Source organism: Epinephelus moara, chromosome 18, assembly GCF_006386435.1.
Source record: "Epinephelus moara isolate mb chromosome 18, YSFRI_EMoa_1.0, whole genome shotgun sequence".
NCBI lineage: Eukaryota > Metazoa > Chordata > Actinopteri > Perciformes > Serranidae > Epinephelus > Epinephelus moara.
The window spans coordinates 32,502,162-32,520,380 of NC_065523.1; the positions used below are offsets into that span (position 1 = coordinate 32,502,162).

An 18,219-nucleotide genomic window follows, 5' to 3' on the forward strand; every position below is an offset into this window, starting at 1 on the left:
ATAAAACTCAAAAAATTCATCTTTAACTGGGCTGGTGCTCAGGTTACGGTTTAAATAGTAATATTGTGCATGCTTGCTGATTCCTGAACGGTGTCTATTCATGGGCAAGCAGGTCAGAGTGCAGGTTCATCTCCATACTGAGCTGGTAGAGAGTCAGTGTCTAGGGGCAACACAGAGCTCCAACGGGAAAACCTCTAACTTTTAGTAGTAACCCTGGTTGGTTAGGCTGATGGCCAGGATAACAAGATTCAGGTCGACATAAGAAAATAAATAATTTATCTGTGGTTGTCCATTGAGAGTTGGCTTAGCAGGATTTAGTGGTTTGTTGTGCAATATTTACACTGTAACGGCATACATGAAACCGAAAGGTGTCAAAAGTGTGTGCCTCGGTTGGGTACCATTAAAGGTCCAGTGTGTCAGATCTAGGGGGATACATGGGTAGAAATTGAATATGATATAAGTATGTTTTCTTCAGTGTATAGTCACCTGAAAAGAAGAATCATGTTTCCGTTATTTAAGAATGAGCTGTTTATATCTACATAAGGAACACTTCCACCTGTATGGAGTCCTCCGGGTTGCACCGCTATGTTTATACAGTAGCCCAGAATGGACAAACCAAACAGTGTCTCTAGACAGGAACACTAGTGTTTTCGTGCCAGTTAGCGAGAGTTAGATAGTTAGCAGCTCCTCTGCAATGAGCAGCATCAGAGAAACACTTTTTTTTTTTTAATTTTGTTTTTATTTATTTAACCATAATTTACCCAGAAAAAAACTGTTGAGATTTAAAATCTCTTTTCCAAGAGTGTCCTGGCCAAGACAGGCAGCAACACAAGTTAGACAACACAGAACAAAAATAAATAAAAATGTAAAGCTCTAAAACAAGCAGTATAAAACACAAAGTAAGAGTACTACAAAGAAAAGATAAAAAGTATGTTAATATATACCAGAAATGAACCATAAAAACGCAAAAAAACGGCAACTATACATGACTACAAAGACAAGACACACCGTGACATCGGCATATAGAAGATTGTGTACAAAAATCCTGCAACAGTGCTTTGAAACAGTCGAGAGGAACCAGTGAGTACAACTTTAAGTCCCTCTGCAGAAGATTCCACATATATGGAGCTGCATATATAAATGCTTGCTTGCCAAACTCTTAGTACAGACAATAGATACATGTTATTCAGTGTTTTTACTGGTTTAAATCACTGGGCCTGTTTGTTTTGGTTAGGATAATTTGGCTCCTGGTAAAAACCTCCTGAACAATGAACACTGAGGGAATTCTAACCGGGAGAAGTTTCAGCTGGTTGCAATGTGCAATCCTCACCACTAGATGCCACTACACCCCATAAAATCTTACACACTGTTCCTTTAAACCTGAGTCTTTTCTGCCGGAGCCCAGGTTTTAGTCAAGCCTGGGCCATTTCCTCACTATCAAATAGAGCAGAAATACCCATAAAAAAATATTTTAAAAATGTGTGTGTTATTACTTATGGTATATAAGAAATAAAAAAGATACAGTAAGTTTTAAAAAGATAAATTTAATGAATAGAGCTTTACCGAATAGTTTGAAACCTCATTCATAACGTTGACATTTACATTTGAAATTAACATTCAAATGCTTTTTTTTAATGTCTGCTCATTCTATTTAAACCAGTATTTCTGCACAGTTGCACATAAAGATTAGGTTACACTAACATTATTTGTATTATAGTATTAAGAAGTTTCCAATAACTCAAGAGCGTTGTGAAGTCCAAAATTTAAAAATGTATTCAAAAAAGATGGATGTAATCTATCCCACAATTTACAGCATGTTTACATCAAGAAAATCTGCTTCAATCCATATTTGTTGGCATTATCCTTTCAAAATCAATTTTACTGCAGTCAAAAAACAGCTTGCTCTCCTGCTTGCTGCACACAAAGGGAGACACACATTTATATTAACAAGGCGATGTAGCAGCAATCTAACAGCATCATAAATTAAATGTTTATTCATCAAATGAAGTTGATTTAAATAAAATATGTACAATACTTAAAATACTTATAAAACCTATTCTCTTTTGTTGTTGTATTCTGCATAATTTAGTCTCAGAGCTAAGCTGATGTTCTGTCGAAATGTTTCCCACAGAGTTGCCTGGACCTCCCAGTCATGTGTCCATACTGGTGACCAGCACATCCTCTCTGTTTGTGGCGATTAAGGAGCCAGAGGGCGACACCATGGGGCTCATTACCCGCTACAGGGGTAGGTGGTGGGAAACGACACTTCAGATGGAAGGATGGATAGAGCAAAAATAAAGGGTATCCTCAGTGTTTATCCACGTAGACCCTATTTTCCCAGGTTTTTTTTTTTTTATTCTAAGTGACTAATGAGATTCATGTCAACTGCATTGAGTAACATTAAGTTAAGTTAGGGTTCAAGGTAACATTCCACCTTAAAAGTCGCCGGCACATTGAGTGAACGTACATTCATGATGCACATATGCCCCAAGAAGTGTTACTGCAGCCTGTTTCATGGTTGCTGAAGCATTCTCTTTTAATTCTGGACCAGTTTCAAAAATTGTTGTTCCCGTTAGTCACAAAAACGTGAGAATAGGGTCCAAGGTTGAGAAATACCAAGGTTACTGTTAAATAATATAGGAGCCTTGATTGAAACATGAAGAGAGACATTATGGCTAAATAAAGGTATAATATAATCAAGGACTCATACATCATTCAGCCTGACAGCTATAAAAGCTTCATATTTATGGATGTCGTTTGGCTTCTCCTTTTTTGCTACTTAGTTTTACAGCTGCATAAATGTCATAGGTTGCAGCCAAGGGTGGATTAAGCCCAGGTACAGCAAGTTCCTGAGACTGTAAACACTCAAATCCTTAGTTCTCCCCTATGGGGGCTTTGAGCAAAGCCAGAGAATAATCTGTCACTGAGATTGTTTTGTGTTCACAGTGGAATGGAGCACCTCAGCCAGCTTCAAACGCATCCTTGGCTCAGCCCAAGTCACAGAGACCAAGAACCCATCCTATGTTATCAAGGGGCTCACAGCAGTAAGTCATATAGTAGGAAGCACACACACACACACACACACACACACACACACACACATAGAGGCGAGCACCAATCAGATTCTAACTGCGCACACATAGTGTAGATATATACACGCGTGCATTCAAAGCTAAATGGTTTTGGGAAATGCAGTCATCCACACACACAGAATTCACACACATTACCTCCAGACCTACACACAGACTGTATTTATTGCGCCCCAATCATCATCTACTGTGCCGAACCACTTCCCATAAGAGAACACTTATCGCACTCAACTGCCTTACTTAACCAGATGAATTAATAATGACAGCGGTATGTGATTTCTTTGTCCCAGAGTGAACAATTCATAAGGTTAATGCATGATGATAATTTGGCGGTCTGGTGCTTCTCCAAATGCAGGGAGCGCATTACTTTGTAAGAGTGAGTGCCTACAATGTGAAAGGATGGGGCCCGCCTCAGTGCTCCACGCCAGTCAGCGCTGCCCCCTCCAGTGAGTATACCGAACTGCAAACTTTGATGAATGTGGACTTGCAGCTTTGAAAGGGGCTCCATTTTTTTCCCCTCTCGCTCTCGCTCTCTCTGTGCCTGTGTAATGAAATTACTTGGCTGACATCAAGCTTGATGTGAAAAAGTGGAATCCACTCATGGCTGGTAGATTAATGAATTATTAAAACGTGGAGAATTAAGGATGTCACTGCGAGTCAATGGGCCTTGTGCCCGTGCTTTGAGTTTGAATTGGTCTTATAATCTCTCTTGCATGCCGTCCTCTTTCTCTCACTGCTGTTACTTTTCACGTTAAACTGTGCAATGATGCAAGAAACGCCACACGATGTTTCTGAAATGGAGAATAAACGTCAAATATATTCATATAAATCCAAATATAAGTCAGAATACAACAAAAATAGCGATATGAGTGATATTCAGCATGTTGCAGTCTCAGTTAAGGAGCAGTGTGAAGGATTTAGTGGCATCTTTTGGTAAGGATTACAGAGTGCAATCAGCTGTGCCAAGCGTGAACTCCCAGTTAGGATATCTTCAGTGTTCACTGTGAAGGAGGTTTTTACCAAGAGCCTAATTATCCCCAGAGGTCTCATCCTCTCCAAAACAAACGGACCAGGTGATTTAAAACAGTAAAAACACTGAAAGCAGTTTCACATTACAAATCAAAGTGTTTCTCCAGCACTGTTTGGCTAGTTGCAGACGGGTCGCTAGCCCAGCACCTGCTAATGTGTGTGTTCACGAGGAGCCAAATTATCCACAAAGGGCTCTTCCTCTCCAAACCAAATGGACCCAGTGATTTAAACCAGTAAAAAAAAAGAATGATTTTTCTGTGTCCAAAAAATCAAATAGTATTCAAATAAAATATGTTCAATTATGAAAAAGATTTTAGGATATGAAATACCTATTGATGTCAAGGTCCTGTATTTCGGTGCAATGAGGGAAGATGTGAGAGATGAAAAAGATTGGCATCTGTGTAAAATACTGTTTATTGCCAGCAAGAAAGCGATTACAAAGAAGTACAAATCTGAGCCTCCAAGCCTTAAAGGATGGATGGACAAAATCAAGGATATCTTTATAATGGAAAAGATTACTTTTTCTCTGAGGTCAGGAGGAGAAATATTCCTCAAAAATGCGAGAAATGCCCTCTTACGCAGCTTCACCGTGACTGTCTGGACAATAAAAGGACACGTGGACTTATGAATACTTAACTGCCGTGCCCCCACACAGTGTTCTCTGTGGTGTTCATGTTTTGTTTAAATATTTAGAAATACTTTAAATAAAGAGTTGAATGAAGCAGTTTAACATTAAAAAAAAAAATCTGCGTTTTTCCCATGCATCTTGTAGCGGGGGAGCTGCTAACTATGATGGCTGACGCAAAAACACGAGTGGCCCTATCTAGAGCCAGTGTTTGTCCATTCTGGGCTACCGTAGAAACATGGTGGTGCAACATGGCAGAATTCAAGTGCTGTGTCTCAAATCACATACTTCCATCAGTACACTTCCATGTAGTATACTATGTGCACTATGTACTTATTGGCGTAGTGCGTGAACGACAGGGTAGTGTTGTCTCAAACAAATGACAACTGCAATTTAGCTAGTTAGCAAACTAGCATTAGCATTCGCGTTATCGTTCGCGGTACCAAATCATTACAGACAGCTAAATTAACCCAACAAACATACTGCTGGCTTATACCTGACAACAGTATAGTGGTGCTCAGTGCAAAAAAACTGTATTTGTACAATGCAGCGCACAGTCCTCGGCCGCCATTTCCAGTTTGAAAAGTGGCCCCTCCCCTTCTGCTACGTAGCCAAGATGGCGACCACTGAGGGCGAGAAATGTCCATAGTTCCACACTCAACTGTTGACCGTTTTGAGTGCACCATCCGGGTACTCATAGTGCACTGCATTTTTACATACTTCTCAGTGTGAACGCACTTATGCACTCAAAATATTAAGTGTAAGTACAGAAGTACGAAAAAAAGTGAGCTCCTTCTCCCTCTCTGCATTGTTTCCCTTATGGATTATTTCATCATTGTATTCTTGTATCATTGTATTGCTTCTCTGAGTATCCAGAAGAGCACTATATAAATCCAATGTATTATTAATATTATTAGAAACAGCTCATTCTAAGGTAATGAAAGACAATTATTCTGTTTTGAGGATTATACACTAAAGAAATCATGCTGCTTATATTTTTTGCCGATTTCTTCCCCTAAATCCTACACACTGGACCTTTAAGTGAAGCTGCATTCAAATGGGGTCGTGTGTACCTTATTAATGAGAAGAGTCCATATGAACACCCCCTTGCTGTAGTATTCACGACCTTGTACATGTAGGTGGATATTTTTTGAGAGCTCTGGGTCCATGAGTCCCTGTTCACAACTTCCCATTTCGTAAACACCAGCTCACCGGTTCCATTTAAACGCATCATAACACCATTTAACATCGTATCTAACTTAAAAGGAGACATCAGCAGCTCAGAGTGATTCAGCACTGAAACAAGTCGCAGCACACAGATGGTCTCGCATGCAATTGCTCTTGCTTCCTAATCACCAAGACAGAAAGAGAGTAGCACTCAGGACTCGCCTGCAAATGAGTTCTTGATGTCTTGAATGATTTTCCCTAATTGCAAAAAAATGAAAGCGATGATTTGTTTCTCTCTTCCTTCCTGTGCAGGTTGGAGAGAGTGCAGCGGAGTGAAGTCACAGTTCAGGAATCACGAGGGCCTTGTGAGGAAACTGCTGGAAGATGCCAGAGAACCACATTACAGAGGATTCTGTATAGGTAACACTTGGTGATGCAACGATTGCATATCTAGCTGCTGTGAAGCGAGGATAATGGGTCCGTGAAATGTATGAGGTGTATTTATCACCACAGAAACACTGTGTTTTCTGTCATATTAAAAAGGAAACATATATTAAGCTTCTTTGCCAATTTTGATGTCCTAATATTTACATATTTACTATTTCTAATTATGCTCCATATTTGGCAAGAAAAGCTTCAGTGTGTAGGATTTAGGAGGATATATTGGCTAAAATGGAATATAATACAAGAAGTATGCTTTTTTTAGTGTATAATCACCTGAAAATATATACAGGCACTTCTTCGTTAACTTAGAATGAGTCGTTTATATCTACATAGGGAGCAGGTCCTCGTCCACTGAGATCACTGTGGTGCACCGCCATGTTTCCAGCAGTAACCCAAAACGCAGTAAAACCCAGTAGCCCAAAACGAAAACCAAACACTGGCTCTAGATAGGGACATTCACGTTTTTGCGCCACCTGTGCGACAAGCAATGTCAGAAAAACATAAATTTTTTAATGTGAAACTGTTTTATTCAGTGGTTTAAATTACTGGATCTGCTTGTCTTGGAGAGAAGAGACCGTAGCGAATAATTCGGCTCCTGGTAAAAACCTCCCAAATGCCTCAATCTTAGTTTATCAGAGACCAAAGGTGAGCTCACCTTAGCAGGTGCTGGGCTAGTGGCCCATCTGCATGAGCCAAACAGCATTGGAAAACATCCATCCATCTATCCACGTTCATCCGCTTATCCGGGGCCGGGTCGTGGTGACAGCAGGCCCATCAAAGCACCCCAGACGTCCCTCTCCCCAGCAACACTTTCCAGCTCCTCCTGGGGGACCCCGAGGCCTTCCCAGGCCAGATGAGATATGTAATCCCTCCAGCGTGTTCTGGGTGTGCCCCGTGGCCTCCTACCAGTGGGACGTGCTCCGAGCACCTCTGACGGGAGGCGCCTAGGAGTTATCCTGATCAGCTGCCTAAACCACCTCACCTTTTTAAGTGACACTGCTTTATTTAGTGTGTTTGCTGGTTTAAGTCATTGGGCCTATGTTGTGAAGAGGAGGAGATCTTTGCAGGCAATTTGGCTCACCTTAAAAATCTCCTGAACACCTGGAATCAGAAAAAAGGCAAACACTCATTATCAGGTGCTTGTCGCAGACAGAATCAACAGTGCTGGAGAAACACTGATTTGTAAAGTAAAACTGCTTTATTCAGTGTTTTTACCGGCTCTAATCAGCAGGTCTGTTTGTTTTGGAGAGGAAGAGACCTCTGAGGATAATTTGTCTCTTCCTGAATAATGACCTCTGAAGGAATCTTAACCAAGTGAAGTTTTAGTCTGCGGTCCTCACCGCTAGATGCCACTTAATCCTCCTAAATCTTACACACTGCTACTTTAAAATCTACTGCTTTTAACTCCTGGGAAACACTGTAGTTTTGGGTGTTATTTCATCAAGTACTAAAAAAAGCTATTAAACAATCTACCTTCCTCTCTGCATAATGCATCCAATAACAGCATGTGCGTTTTTTATTCCAGCATCACATCTGCAATCAGAGTTGCTTTTATCTCTCAAGTGCTGTAGGTGTTTAATAGTTTTGACCTTGTGTTCTGTTGTACTTGTATTAATTAAGAGATACTGAAGTGCCAGAAAACATAATGAATATGGAGGACATCAAAACAAACTGTTATGATGTTTCATAAGGACCTGATATGCTCATTTTATAGATTTCTATTCCAATATGACACCATTTTATATCAGCAGTATGCACTGTGTCAGCTCTTTTGATTACAGGGGAAATTGTTTCACCACTTTCACCCGTTTAAATATACCATGCATACGTGGTGAATGTACTTTGGCAGATAAAGTGATTCTCATCCTGTCTGATCCTCCTCTCCCCCGCTCCACAGAGAACTCTAAGCCCCAGAGTCCCAGCAAGCGTCTGTCTGTGTCCCGAGGCATCAAACAACTGTTCCAGTCCGCCACCAAGTTTGTTCGTCTCCTACAGAGGTAGCGCTCCATCTGTCTTACCTGCCCCAGTGTGTCTTGAGGGTATGGGGAGTAACGGATTAAATGGGATGCGATTACAACAGTGTAGACCTCAAAGTCTAAACCCTTACCTGTTATGGTTATTAAAAAGAACAGCAGTTACACTGAAGCTTCTGTAGCGTCAAGATTAGTGATGAGTTCTTTTGAACAAGATGATGTTTGAAATCACTGAACTATGGGAAGTGGCACATTACTGCTGGATCTTACTCACCACAGTAGCTACAGTGGATGAATAATGGAGCTTCTAAGTTGGAAATGGTGTAAATGCATGAATAAGAACCCCAGCATTGCTTTAAAAAAGTGGTTGAACACAGCATAGCTTACTCAAAACATTGTGGTTTGAAGGCACATGCTTCTGAGCTGAATCACAGGTTCAGAATACAACAGATACCATAAAGTTAGACATGATCATAATTGTCTTTGGTTAGTTACTCACTGTTTGATGGTGCAGGATGGTTCAGGTGGTTCAAGAGTTGTTTGACTTCCATGATTCGTAGAGAGTGGCTTGATTAGCTGTCTGACTATCGCATCAAAACAACCCAAACGAACATTCCCTAAAATAAACAGGCCTTAACATAAAGTTCATATCAGTGGGGAAACAATTCATCAAACATAAAATACTAAGATCAAACCAAACACACAGCGGTTGAAGTCTGTATCCACGTGCCATCTTCCTCAGTCCACTAATTTCAGCACACCTGCCTTCAATAAGAGGCTCCTGAGATGCCAGGTCAGGTGACGCTGAGCACTTTGGTTAGCACCAAAAACTTCCACTAGGTGCTGCCAAACTATTTACATTAAAGTGACCCAAAACAAAAATAGGAAATCAATGGGGCTTGATAGAAACGGCACTAACACATAAACATCATTTGCATAAGTTGCCATAAGGTTAAAGTCCCCCACCACACAAAAATGTGTTTTTCACAGAGAAAGTTGTGACAACAAACATGGTAGAGTTTGTAGTATGTTGATGTAAACCTGACCCTGGAGCTTCCTTTCACTATCAACCAAAAACACCATCGTAGCAGTTATTATTATATGTTATATGTTTAGTGCACAACAGACTAATCATCTGAGTCTGGCCCTGCGTTCCAATACCCATACTACCATACTATTTAGTATGCCAGAAAAAGAATTAGTGTGTCCCAATACATAGTATGTCAGATGCAGTATGCCAAAATTACCAGGATGTTCTACTACATCCGGTCATATTTCGCAGTATGCATGTCAGCATGCTTCTTTGGCCATTCTGACCCACAATCCTTTGCGCAGCAGAAGTTACGTCACACTGACTGAGCTGCGTGTACAACCAACGCCCACACTTCCTTTCATACATGGTTTATTTAATTTGAGATTCTAAGACACAACATATTAGGACTGCAATGATCTGATTATATACTGTCACATATCATACAGTTTTGCAAGAACACGGTTACAACATTCAACTTTATTGTGATTATAGTATAATCAATGTTAGGGTTCAACTATGACTACAATATAGAAGATTCTACCAGTATAGGCAGTGGTGTAAGTGTGGTATAAATAATGAATGAATATGACTAAATATGAATACACTATGGGCCAGGTATGAGCAGTATAGACTAGTAAATATATAAATAGTAAAAGTCAAATACATATTAAGTAATGTAGTAAGAATGTGCAAGTATGTTACACTACAAATAAAAGTAATGTGAATGTAAGGCTGCTTCACGTGCAGACAGAATATAGTGCCAGCAGCTGCATAGCTGTGAATATATTTAACAACAAATATCTGCCAGCAACAGAGAGCTGTGTGCGAAGGGGGTTAATATGCCTACTGGTGACTAGTTCAGTAGACAGGTCACTAATAATAGGCTTGAAACTATTTACGTGAACACGTCAGTTTATTAGAAACAACAACATACATTACGACATAACAGCAACAGAGCTCTGCGGCACCTCCGACGGTATGCACGACTCTGGCGAGCTCGACGAGAGGAGATTTGCTGCATCTCCGAAGTACAACACAAAATATTCAAGTGTGGCGCTACGGACGGCGGCGGAAGTGAGCAAGAGGGTCGGAGTTCAGGGAGCGATGTGATGGTGGATGTAGTGTGTCCCAATAGCATGCATACTGCATGCATACTGCATACTACACTACATACTTTTTAAGGGCAGCTGCAGTACATACTAAAAGTATATAGTAGAAGTATGCGATTTGGAACGCAGGGTGGGTCTGACTCAAGCAGCAACTTCTACGACTGAAAAATGAAGCCAACATGAAGTGCTAAAAACTGCAATTTCTTGAATGGCCACTTCAGGCTGGATCCAGTCGATTCCCATAGGTACCCATGTTAAAATGCCCAACTTCACAGCAGAAATAAACATGTTTACAGCCTGCTACAATTAACAGTTTTGGTCTCCATAGCTAATTTCCCCATTCATGACAAATCTAAGGGGGTGAATTTTTACATAACTCACCGTTAGGGCTGCCACGATTAGTCGACTACTCGATGACTAATCGACTATTAAAATAATCGGTGACTATTTTAGTAGTCGACTAATCGGTTTGAGTCATTTTTCATAGAAAAGAACTATAAAAGTACCCCAAAATACTCTTACTGCAGTTTCTTACGTTCAGATATTGGCAGCTTTACACACTCTCCCATGACAGTGAACTAAAACCCTTTGGCGTGAGTATGAAACAAGACATTAGATGACGTAATTTTGGGGTTTGGGCGAGACAGACCGACATTTTTCAACATTTTAACACATTTTTTGATGAAATGATTAGTCGACTGATCGAAGAAATAATCAACAGATTAGTCGACAATGAAAATAATTGTTAGTGGCAGCCCTACTCACTGTTAATATTTATTAATTTGAGTGACGGGCTGTCCACCAATAGTGTCCTTGGCTTCTCAGTCAGATCCACCCTCTCTCCAAAAAATGGTCACTTCTGGCTCCAATAAACCAAGATGGTTGACGGCCAAAATGCCGAACTCCAGACTTCAAAGCAGGAATCCACAAACCAGTGGGTGATGTCACAGTATCTACATCTGTTACCTTTACAGTCTGTGGTCTGACTGAGGTAATGGTAACATTAGCCATATTGATGCCCGCCACTCTTTCACCAGTCAACCTAGTGCAAGCAGTGATGGTGGGCAGGGGGTAGGCCATACCCAGAATTTCACAATTAGGCGTAAAAAGTAGATGTGGTTCTGGACAAAAACAAAAATATGAATTGTAGCAATGTATCTTGACAAACTTCAAAACATGTCTGGAGGGGGACTTTAAGTGTTATTTACAATTATGACATCATCATCATCAGAATATTAATATCTTTATAAAAATATGTTTCCAACTGGACGGTCTGTCAAAATTAATTTCATTTGGTCTTGTCTTGGCTTTATCTCATTAGGGGCGTGTACTTGGCAACTGTGTTCTACCACAAGGAAAACATCCTGGTGACAGCTGAAGATCAAATCCCACTGGTGGAGATCCAGTGCTGCTCCACCTCTATCACCCACGACTTTCTTTGGTTTGCCAAGGTAAACTGTCAGTAGGACACGTGCTAATTCAACACACACTCACATAAACACTGTTGCTGACTTTTAAATCCATTTGGAACACAGTTAATACACGTGTAGTCAGTGCATTGTTTTCACTGTGCTGTGTATAACTCTGGAGACAGAGATAAAGAGATAGAGAGATAGTTAATTGTCTCATTTCCAGATCGTCAAATACTGGTGCTATGGGTTGATGGTTCAGTCCGACTTCCTCCAGAGTTACATACAGCACCTTTAATTATTCAGAATAATGGAATTTTCTGTGTGAATTGCACTTAAAAATTTAATGAAATGTTTTTCTTATAGTTGTCCTGTGCATGGCAACAAGTGCCCTGGCTCCAGCAGGCCCTGTCCTCGGCTCATTCATCTCCGTCGTCTCTCCTCCAGAACAGGCACAACATTTTAAGAGCCGTCTCCCAGCTGCAGGTAGGAAGTTAAGCAGCATACTCAGCATGATGGGAGGCATCAAAATGGGTTAATTGCTAGTTTAATTACCTCTTAATATCTCCTCTTCCTCCCAGTCTTTCTACTGGTGCCTCGCTTCCCTATCTCTGGCTACAAAGCTGAACCCCCAGAACTTGTGTTTCACAGCATTAATCCCTAATATCCTCATATTTATTCATCCGCATGTTTCTGTTTTACATCTCAACCTCTCTCTGCCTTCAGTCTTCCCTGGGAACAGTGGACCTGGGCCAGGTGTACTATGAACCTCTGAAAGACAGGCAGGGCAATGTCTTGCTGGTGACTTTGAAGGAGTTCCCAAACCCTCCCAGGTGTGAAAGAGGCTTTTGGTACATTCTGTTAATCCCTGTTGGACAAATCTTCTTTCCAGAGAGCACACAGTATCACAGGAGGCTTTAACCTCTGTCTCCTGTTTGAAGGACAGTCTCCAACTCACCACACAGCTGTCCACAGTCATGTCCCAATCATTTTCAATGAAGCAAACATTTTTAAAATCTACCACAGTGAATTTCCAATCACCCAAATAATATATGCTTAATCATTTGCCTGAGGGAGATAATACCCTAATCAAGCAGAAGGCAGGGTTTGCTTAGCAGATATGCAGAGTGATGTTTTTAGGATATCCATCCATCTGTCTGTTGGTTGTTGGTGTTATAAGCTTTGTTGTATTAAAATGAATTAATCAGACTGAGTTTTTAATTTGTTGTTCCATGTGGTTGCATTTCATTTTATTTACCCTTTCTTGTCTGTGCCGCTCCAAGCCCCCCTGACCCTCCACTCCACTGGATGCCTCTGGCCCGCCTTGAAAAGAACCGCAGCAGAACGCCTTTGCTGCCCGAGCCCACTGCCATGGACATGCTCTATGAGCAGCTCAAGGTGAACCTGGGTTTGTGTTTGTGTAAAAGAGAGAGACATGGAGTAGAAGTCAAACATCATGGGGCAGCAGCTACGTGCAACAGAATGTATTGAGCACTGAGTGCATAGAGTGCATAAAGTGATTGAGTTTATTGACTTTCCAGACTTGATCATTGAGCCGTGTTTTTCTCTCTTGTGCAGCTCAAATAACCTCAAAAGTGCAATGGAATTAGTTCAGCAAGTCCAAAACAAATTAAAGGAATACTTTAACCCCCAAATGACTGTTTGAATATCAATGACTCACCCTGAGTTACCTTTAAAACTTTGTTCTTCTTGCACAGTAGGGCTGCCCCCAACTAAGAATTTTCCTAGTCGACCAATAGTCATCATTTAGGGCCATTAGTCGACTAGTCGCCCGCATGTTCACGATATTAATTAAATATTTAAATGACATATTTTGGGCGGGGCAACACAATGGTTTGAGTTGAAGGTGTGAGAAAGAATAGTATCAGTAACATTGTTAACACTGTGCTACATTACAGAGAAATACAAACCGTACTAATGAACCTTCATTAATATAGGCCTATATTTTATCTACAAGTGCACGTCACACACTGAGCGAGCCGCCTGTTAATGACGCTGTGGGCTAATGGGCATGTAGCTACTTCCATGTTTCAGATGATACGTCATGTTTGTAGTCGACCAATGAAGATGAGTTTACATATCACCTTGGGTTCGTCCTTCACCTTCTCAAAATGATCCCACACTTTGGATTTCCTGCCCGACATGTTATTAACTAGCCTGTGGAATAACCGCAGGTACCAGCCCTGGAAATTAACCTGACTCCTGTCTGACTGCTGAGCGTGGACACTTCCTGTGTCTGTCCTTTCAAATTAAATTCCCACATTGTCCAGTCATATAGGGTTTGATTTATTTTGACAAGGCTCCTAATAGAGTTTTGTTTGTTTTCTGCGACTAAGCGACCAATGAATCTTGCCGACTAATGACCATTCTGGTTGACTAACGTTTGGTCGACTATCAGGGGGCAGCTGGACTCCACAGTGAAAGAAGAATCCAAAAATGGAGAAAATTACTGATGAAATGAAGTCATAGGGGTCCGTGTTTAACAGCAGCAAAACTACATCAAAACATCCATTTACAAACTCTCACACAACTCGTGCAGTATAATTCAAGTCTCACACAGACAAGTAGCATTTTTCTCTGGTTTTAAATTGTAAGGTTTTAGCAAAAATTACACACTGGAAAAAAATAATTTCTGTGACAGGCTGTAAACATATTTATTTCTGCTTTAAAGTCAGGCATTTTAACATGGGGGTCTTTGGGGATTGACTCGCTTTTGGAGCCACACTCAAGTGGCCGTTAGAGGAACTGCAGTTTTTGGCACCTCCGTGCTTCAGGTTTTCAGCCCTGGTAGTCACCACTTGGAAAAAACTGTGTGAAAATTTGCAAACAGATGTTTTGTTATAGTTCTGCTGTTCTTAAAACGTGGTCCCCTGTGACTTTCATTCATCAAGAATTTTGTCCTCTTTTGGATTCATTGTTCACCATGAAGGCATGCGAGAAAAGCAAAGTTTTCTTCATGAATTCAATGCAACACTAAATAACTAATTGATATATAAATATTAATTTTGGGGGGTTAAGTATTCCTTAAAAGCAAAATTAGACACTCCAAATCATTGGTATCCAAACACTACATCTCTTAATCCCTAATGCCGTACCTGTTTCTGTCTTTTCTCCAGGAGAAACTATCTCTCCACAGGCACAGCATTCAGTGGGCCCAGCCTGGTCTGTACGTGGGCATCCTGAAACTGTGCAGCTCAGTGGAACAGATCAGAGTCCTGGTGCCCCAGAGGCTGCCCAATCTGCTCTGCCACACACGGGTCCGACACAACGCCCACGTGACCAGGTAACACAGTCTGAACATGTGACATACTGTGCCAGGCTCATCATAACAACAAATAACACTTTAGTTTTGTTGAGCATTTTCCAAAGCATGCTATATTGCAGTTGAAGCTTTCAGGTGTTGAAAAATCCAAATGCTTTGCAAACAATATTTCAAATGTGGTTGTTCCTGGCATAAGAACGAATGTGGTTTGGCAGCCAACTCTCGTTTCTTGGATGTTGGACTTCCACATTAGTCTTCACCCCCTGCTTGCAATTGCATTACCTTACAACAATATGATATCATGCTAAATCAATCTGAAAATGTGAGAAATGCTTTAGAAAAATTATCTGCCTGAACATAAAGTACAAGCTGGGCAGGGGTTCCTGGCACAGCTTCACCTACATCTAAGGTGCACAAAGAAGAAAATGAAGTCTAAAGAGGTCAAAAACTCTAGCAACACTAGTGCAAGACCAGCACATTTTGTCTTGTGGCCTTCATCAGGGTAGTGCAAGACCACTGCAATGCAATAAAGTTGTTCTAAATATTACAAGCGCTGCTTTAGTTTCGACCTCTTTGAACATAAAGTACATGTAATCAGATCCTAATGGGGCACAGCATGCATCTGCCCTCACATAAGCCTTTTACAGCACTGTTTTGTTAACTGCATCACCTTTGTTTGACAGAGAGGAGTGGGCATGGCTTCAAAGTCATGTTTACACCACAGCCAATGACAGCGTTCCGAACCTGTTGAGCAGCGAGGACGAGAGCGTGATGGAGAGCAGCGGGCTGGTGGAGTTCGTCAGGTCTCTGAGAGCAGCGGTCACACATCTCCTGACGAAGCTCAACATCCCCCTCTACAGGGTAAAGATGGTTTCAAACAGCCACCTTGATATTCTCCCTTCTGAACAATACCATTATGTTTAGAAATGATAAGATTATTCTGTATTTATTCTACACGTTAACAGATTTTAATAACATTTGGATGTGTTTTTGTGTGTGTGACAGGCGTATCAGTATGGTGTGTACACCCGGGAGCTGCTGCAGTTTGGAGACAAGGTGTCCATGGTGCTGCTGCTGCCTCCCAGTGAGGACTTCAGCTCCAGCTACTGGCCTCTGGTGGGGACCAAGGAGCCTGGGCTCACCATGCCCCTGCAGATCTTTGAGCTGGGTAGGTGGAGAACTATAGTCCACAGATATGGGATCTGTCTCACATCAGTGTTTTTCAAGCAGGCTGATAGAAAGGGCCCACAATAAGAGTGAAAAAGAAAAAGATTCATCTAACTGAGACCACCTTTTGCCCTCAAGGATACACTAAAATGCCTGGTTTGCTTTTGGTAATAACAGCATGATGTCCCGCGGCTCTTTTAAGTGAAGAAAAATAGCTGCATCACATAAGAACAAAATGACAGAAGTCATTTCATTTCATCTGACTAAGATCAATAAATGTGTCTCATCTTCAAAGGGACTCAAGTACAGAATTTAAAATAACCCCCCAAAAATAACCCATGAAATGCATTTCAGCAATTGCAGTTAGGTTGAAAAGTATAAAGCACACTGAGGTACAGTTTGGGTCTTTTGAAGATGAGTCACTTTCATTGTTTTTCCTTCTCTAATTAGTCCTTTGATCCTCCTGTCCATGCACTCTTTAGAGTTTGTTTTGACTCTAATTTAAATCCATCTTTCCTTTTGACCCTTCTTGAAAATTCCCACGCTAAAGGTTTGGTAAACTGCACTAATGAGTTCTGAGGCTTTTTCTCTCGGCTTTAAAGCTACGGGTGGTAATTTTAAGAGAAAATAACAATGTCATATTTGCTGAAATTGTTACTACATCGTGACAGTTGTGCATAAGACAGATAAAGTGTGGAAAAAAGATCATGTCTCTGTCCTCTTAGTGCTTCTAAAGGCATTTTCAAGAATCCACTGCGCCTGAATGAAAACAACTAATCAGCCTCAAATGCATCTGTCAATCACTGCACATGACTTGCGGTCAAACGGTCAAACTAGGCAGTGCTGATGACATACGCATTAAAATTCTGTCTCTGCATTTTTATTTCTCACCTCAAATGTTTTCAGAAACGTATTTTAGTGTCCTGTTTAGCTGCAAAATGAGAAAGTTTGCTCCGTTTGCTGTGTTTTGTTTTGGCTCAACTGTTTTCAACATGGCAGCTGGGTCACAAACTCTCTATACACTAAAATATGTTTTGAAAACATTTAGTCATTCATTCCGTAACAGCTTATCCTGCCTATCTCAGCCTATCCCAGCTGCAATTGAGCGAGAGGCGGGCTACACCCTGGACAGCTCGCAGACAACCATTCACGCTCACATTTACACCTACGGCCAATTTAGAGTCACCTGTTAATCTAAACTGCGTGTCTTCGGACTGTGGGAGGAAGCTGGAGCACCCGGAGAAAACCGACGCTGACACAGGGAATATGCAAACTTGCAAAGGGCTCCCCCACCGCGGGTTCAAACCAAGAACCCTCTTGCTGTGAGGCAGTAATGCTAACCATGGCAACACCATGCCGCCTTTTTTGTTTTTGAAACATTTGAGGTGAGAAACAGGCAATGCAGTAACCGAATGTTGATTCATATTTAATTAGCGCCACCAAGTTTGACCGTACACCAGCAGTGATTGACATGATTGACAGCTGCCTTAGAGACTCCTCGGCTCTGACTGGTTGTTTTTGTTAAAGCAAGATGGATTCTTGAAAATGCCATCAGGCACAGATTTTTTTTTCCCACAGATTATCCATCTCATGTACCACTGTGTGAATATAGTGACAGTTTCAAAGTCATTTTTTACATAAAAGTTACCAACCCTAGCTTTAAACCTGAGAGAGGAAGCCTCAGAACTCATTACTGCACTTCATCAAACCTTAAGCGTGGAAATATCCAAGAACTGTCAAAAGGAAAAATGGTATTAAATTAGAGTTAAAACAAACCCAGAGGCGTGGATGAAAAGGGGGATTAATATTTTAGCAAACATGACCAAGAATTATTTTATTAAAGTCACTGATTTTGGCTTAGATGTAGTGATTTCCTTTTTCCTCTTTGACT

General features: G+C 41.0%; 1 protein-coding gene across 4 annotated transcripts in view; it reads left to right on the forward strand.

The window, feature by feature from the left end:
- The window catches only part of LOC126405880 (ankyrin repeat and fibronectin type-III domain-containing protein 1-like), a 34,645-nt gene that overhangs the window by 11,761 nt on the left and 4,665 nt on the right, over positions 1-18,219 (forward strand). For all 4 annotated transcript variants that reach the window (XM_050069878.1, XM_050069874.1, XM_050069876.1 and 1 more), the window contains exons 5-16: positions 2,132-2,245; positions 2,947-3,044; positions 3,445-3,535; positions 6,223-6,330; positions 8,252-8,351; positions 11,791-11,920; positions 12,245-12,364; positions 12,605-12,711; positions 13,162-13,276; positions 15,016-15,182; positions 15,845-16,022; positions 16,167-16,329. In XM_050069878.1, coding sequence (XP_049925835.1) covers positions 2,132-2,245; positions 2,947-3,044; positions 3,445-3,535; positions 6,223-6,330; positions 8,252-8,351; positions 11,791-11,920; positions 12,245-12,364; positions 12,605-12,711; positions 13,162-13,276; positions 15,016-15,182; positions 15,845-16,022; positions 16,167-16,329 — 1,491 coding nt within the window. The remainder of the gene's footprint in view (positions 1-2,131; positions 2,246-2,946; positions 3,045-3,444; positions 3,536-6,222; positions 6,331-8,251; positions 8,352-11,790; positions 11,921-12,244; positions 12,365-12,604; positions 12,712-13,161; positions 13,277-15,015; positions 15,183-15,844; positions 16,023-16,166; positions 16,330-18,219) is intronic.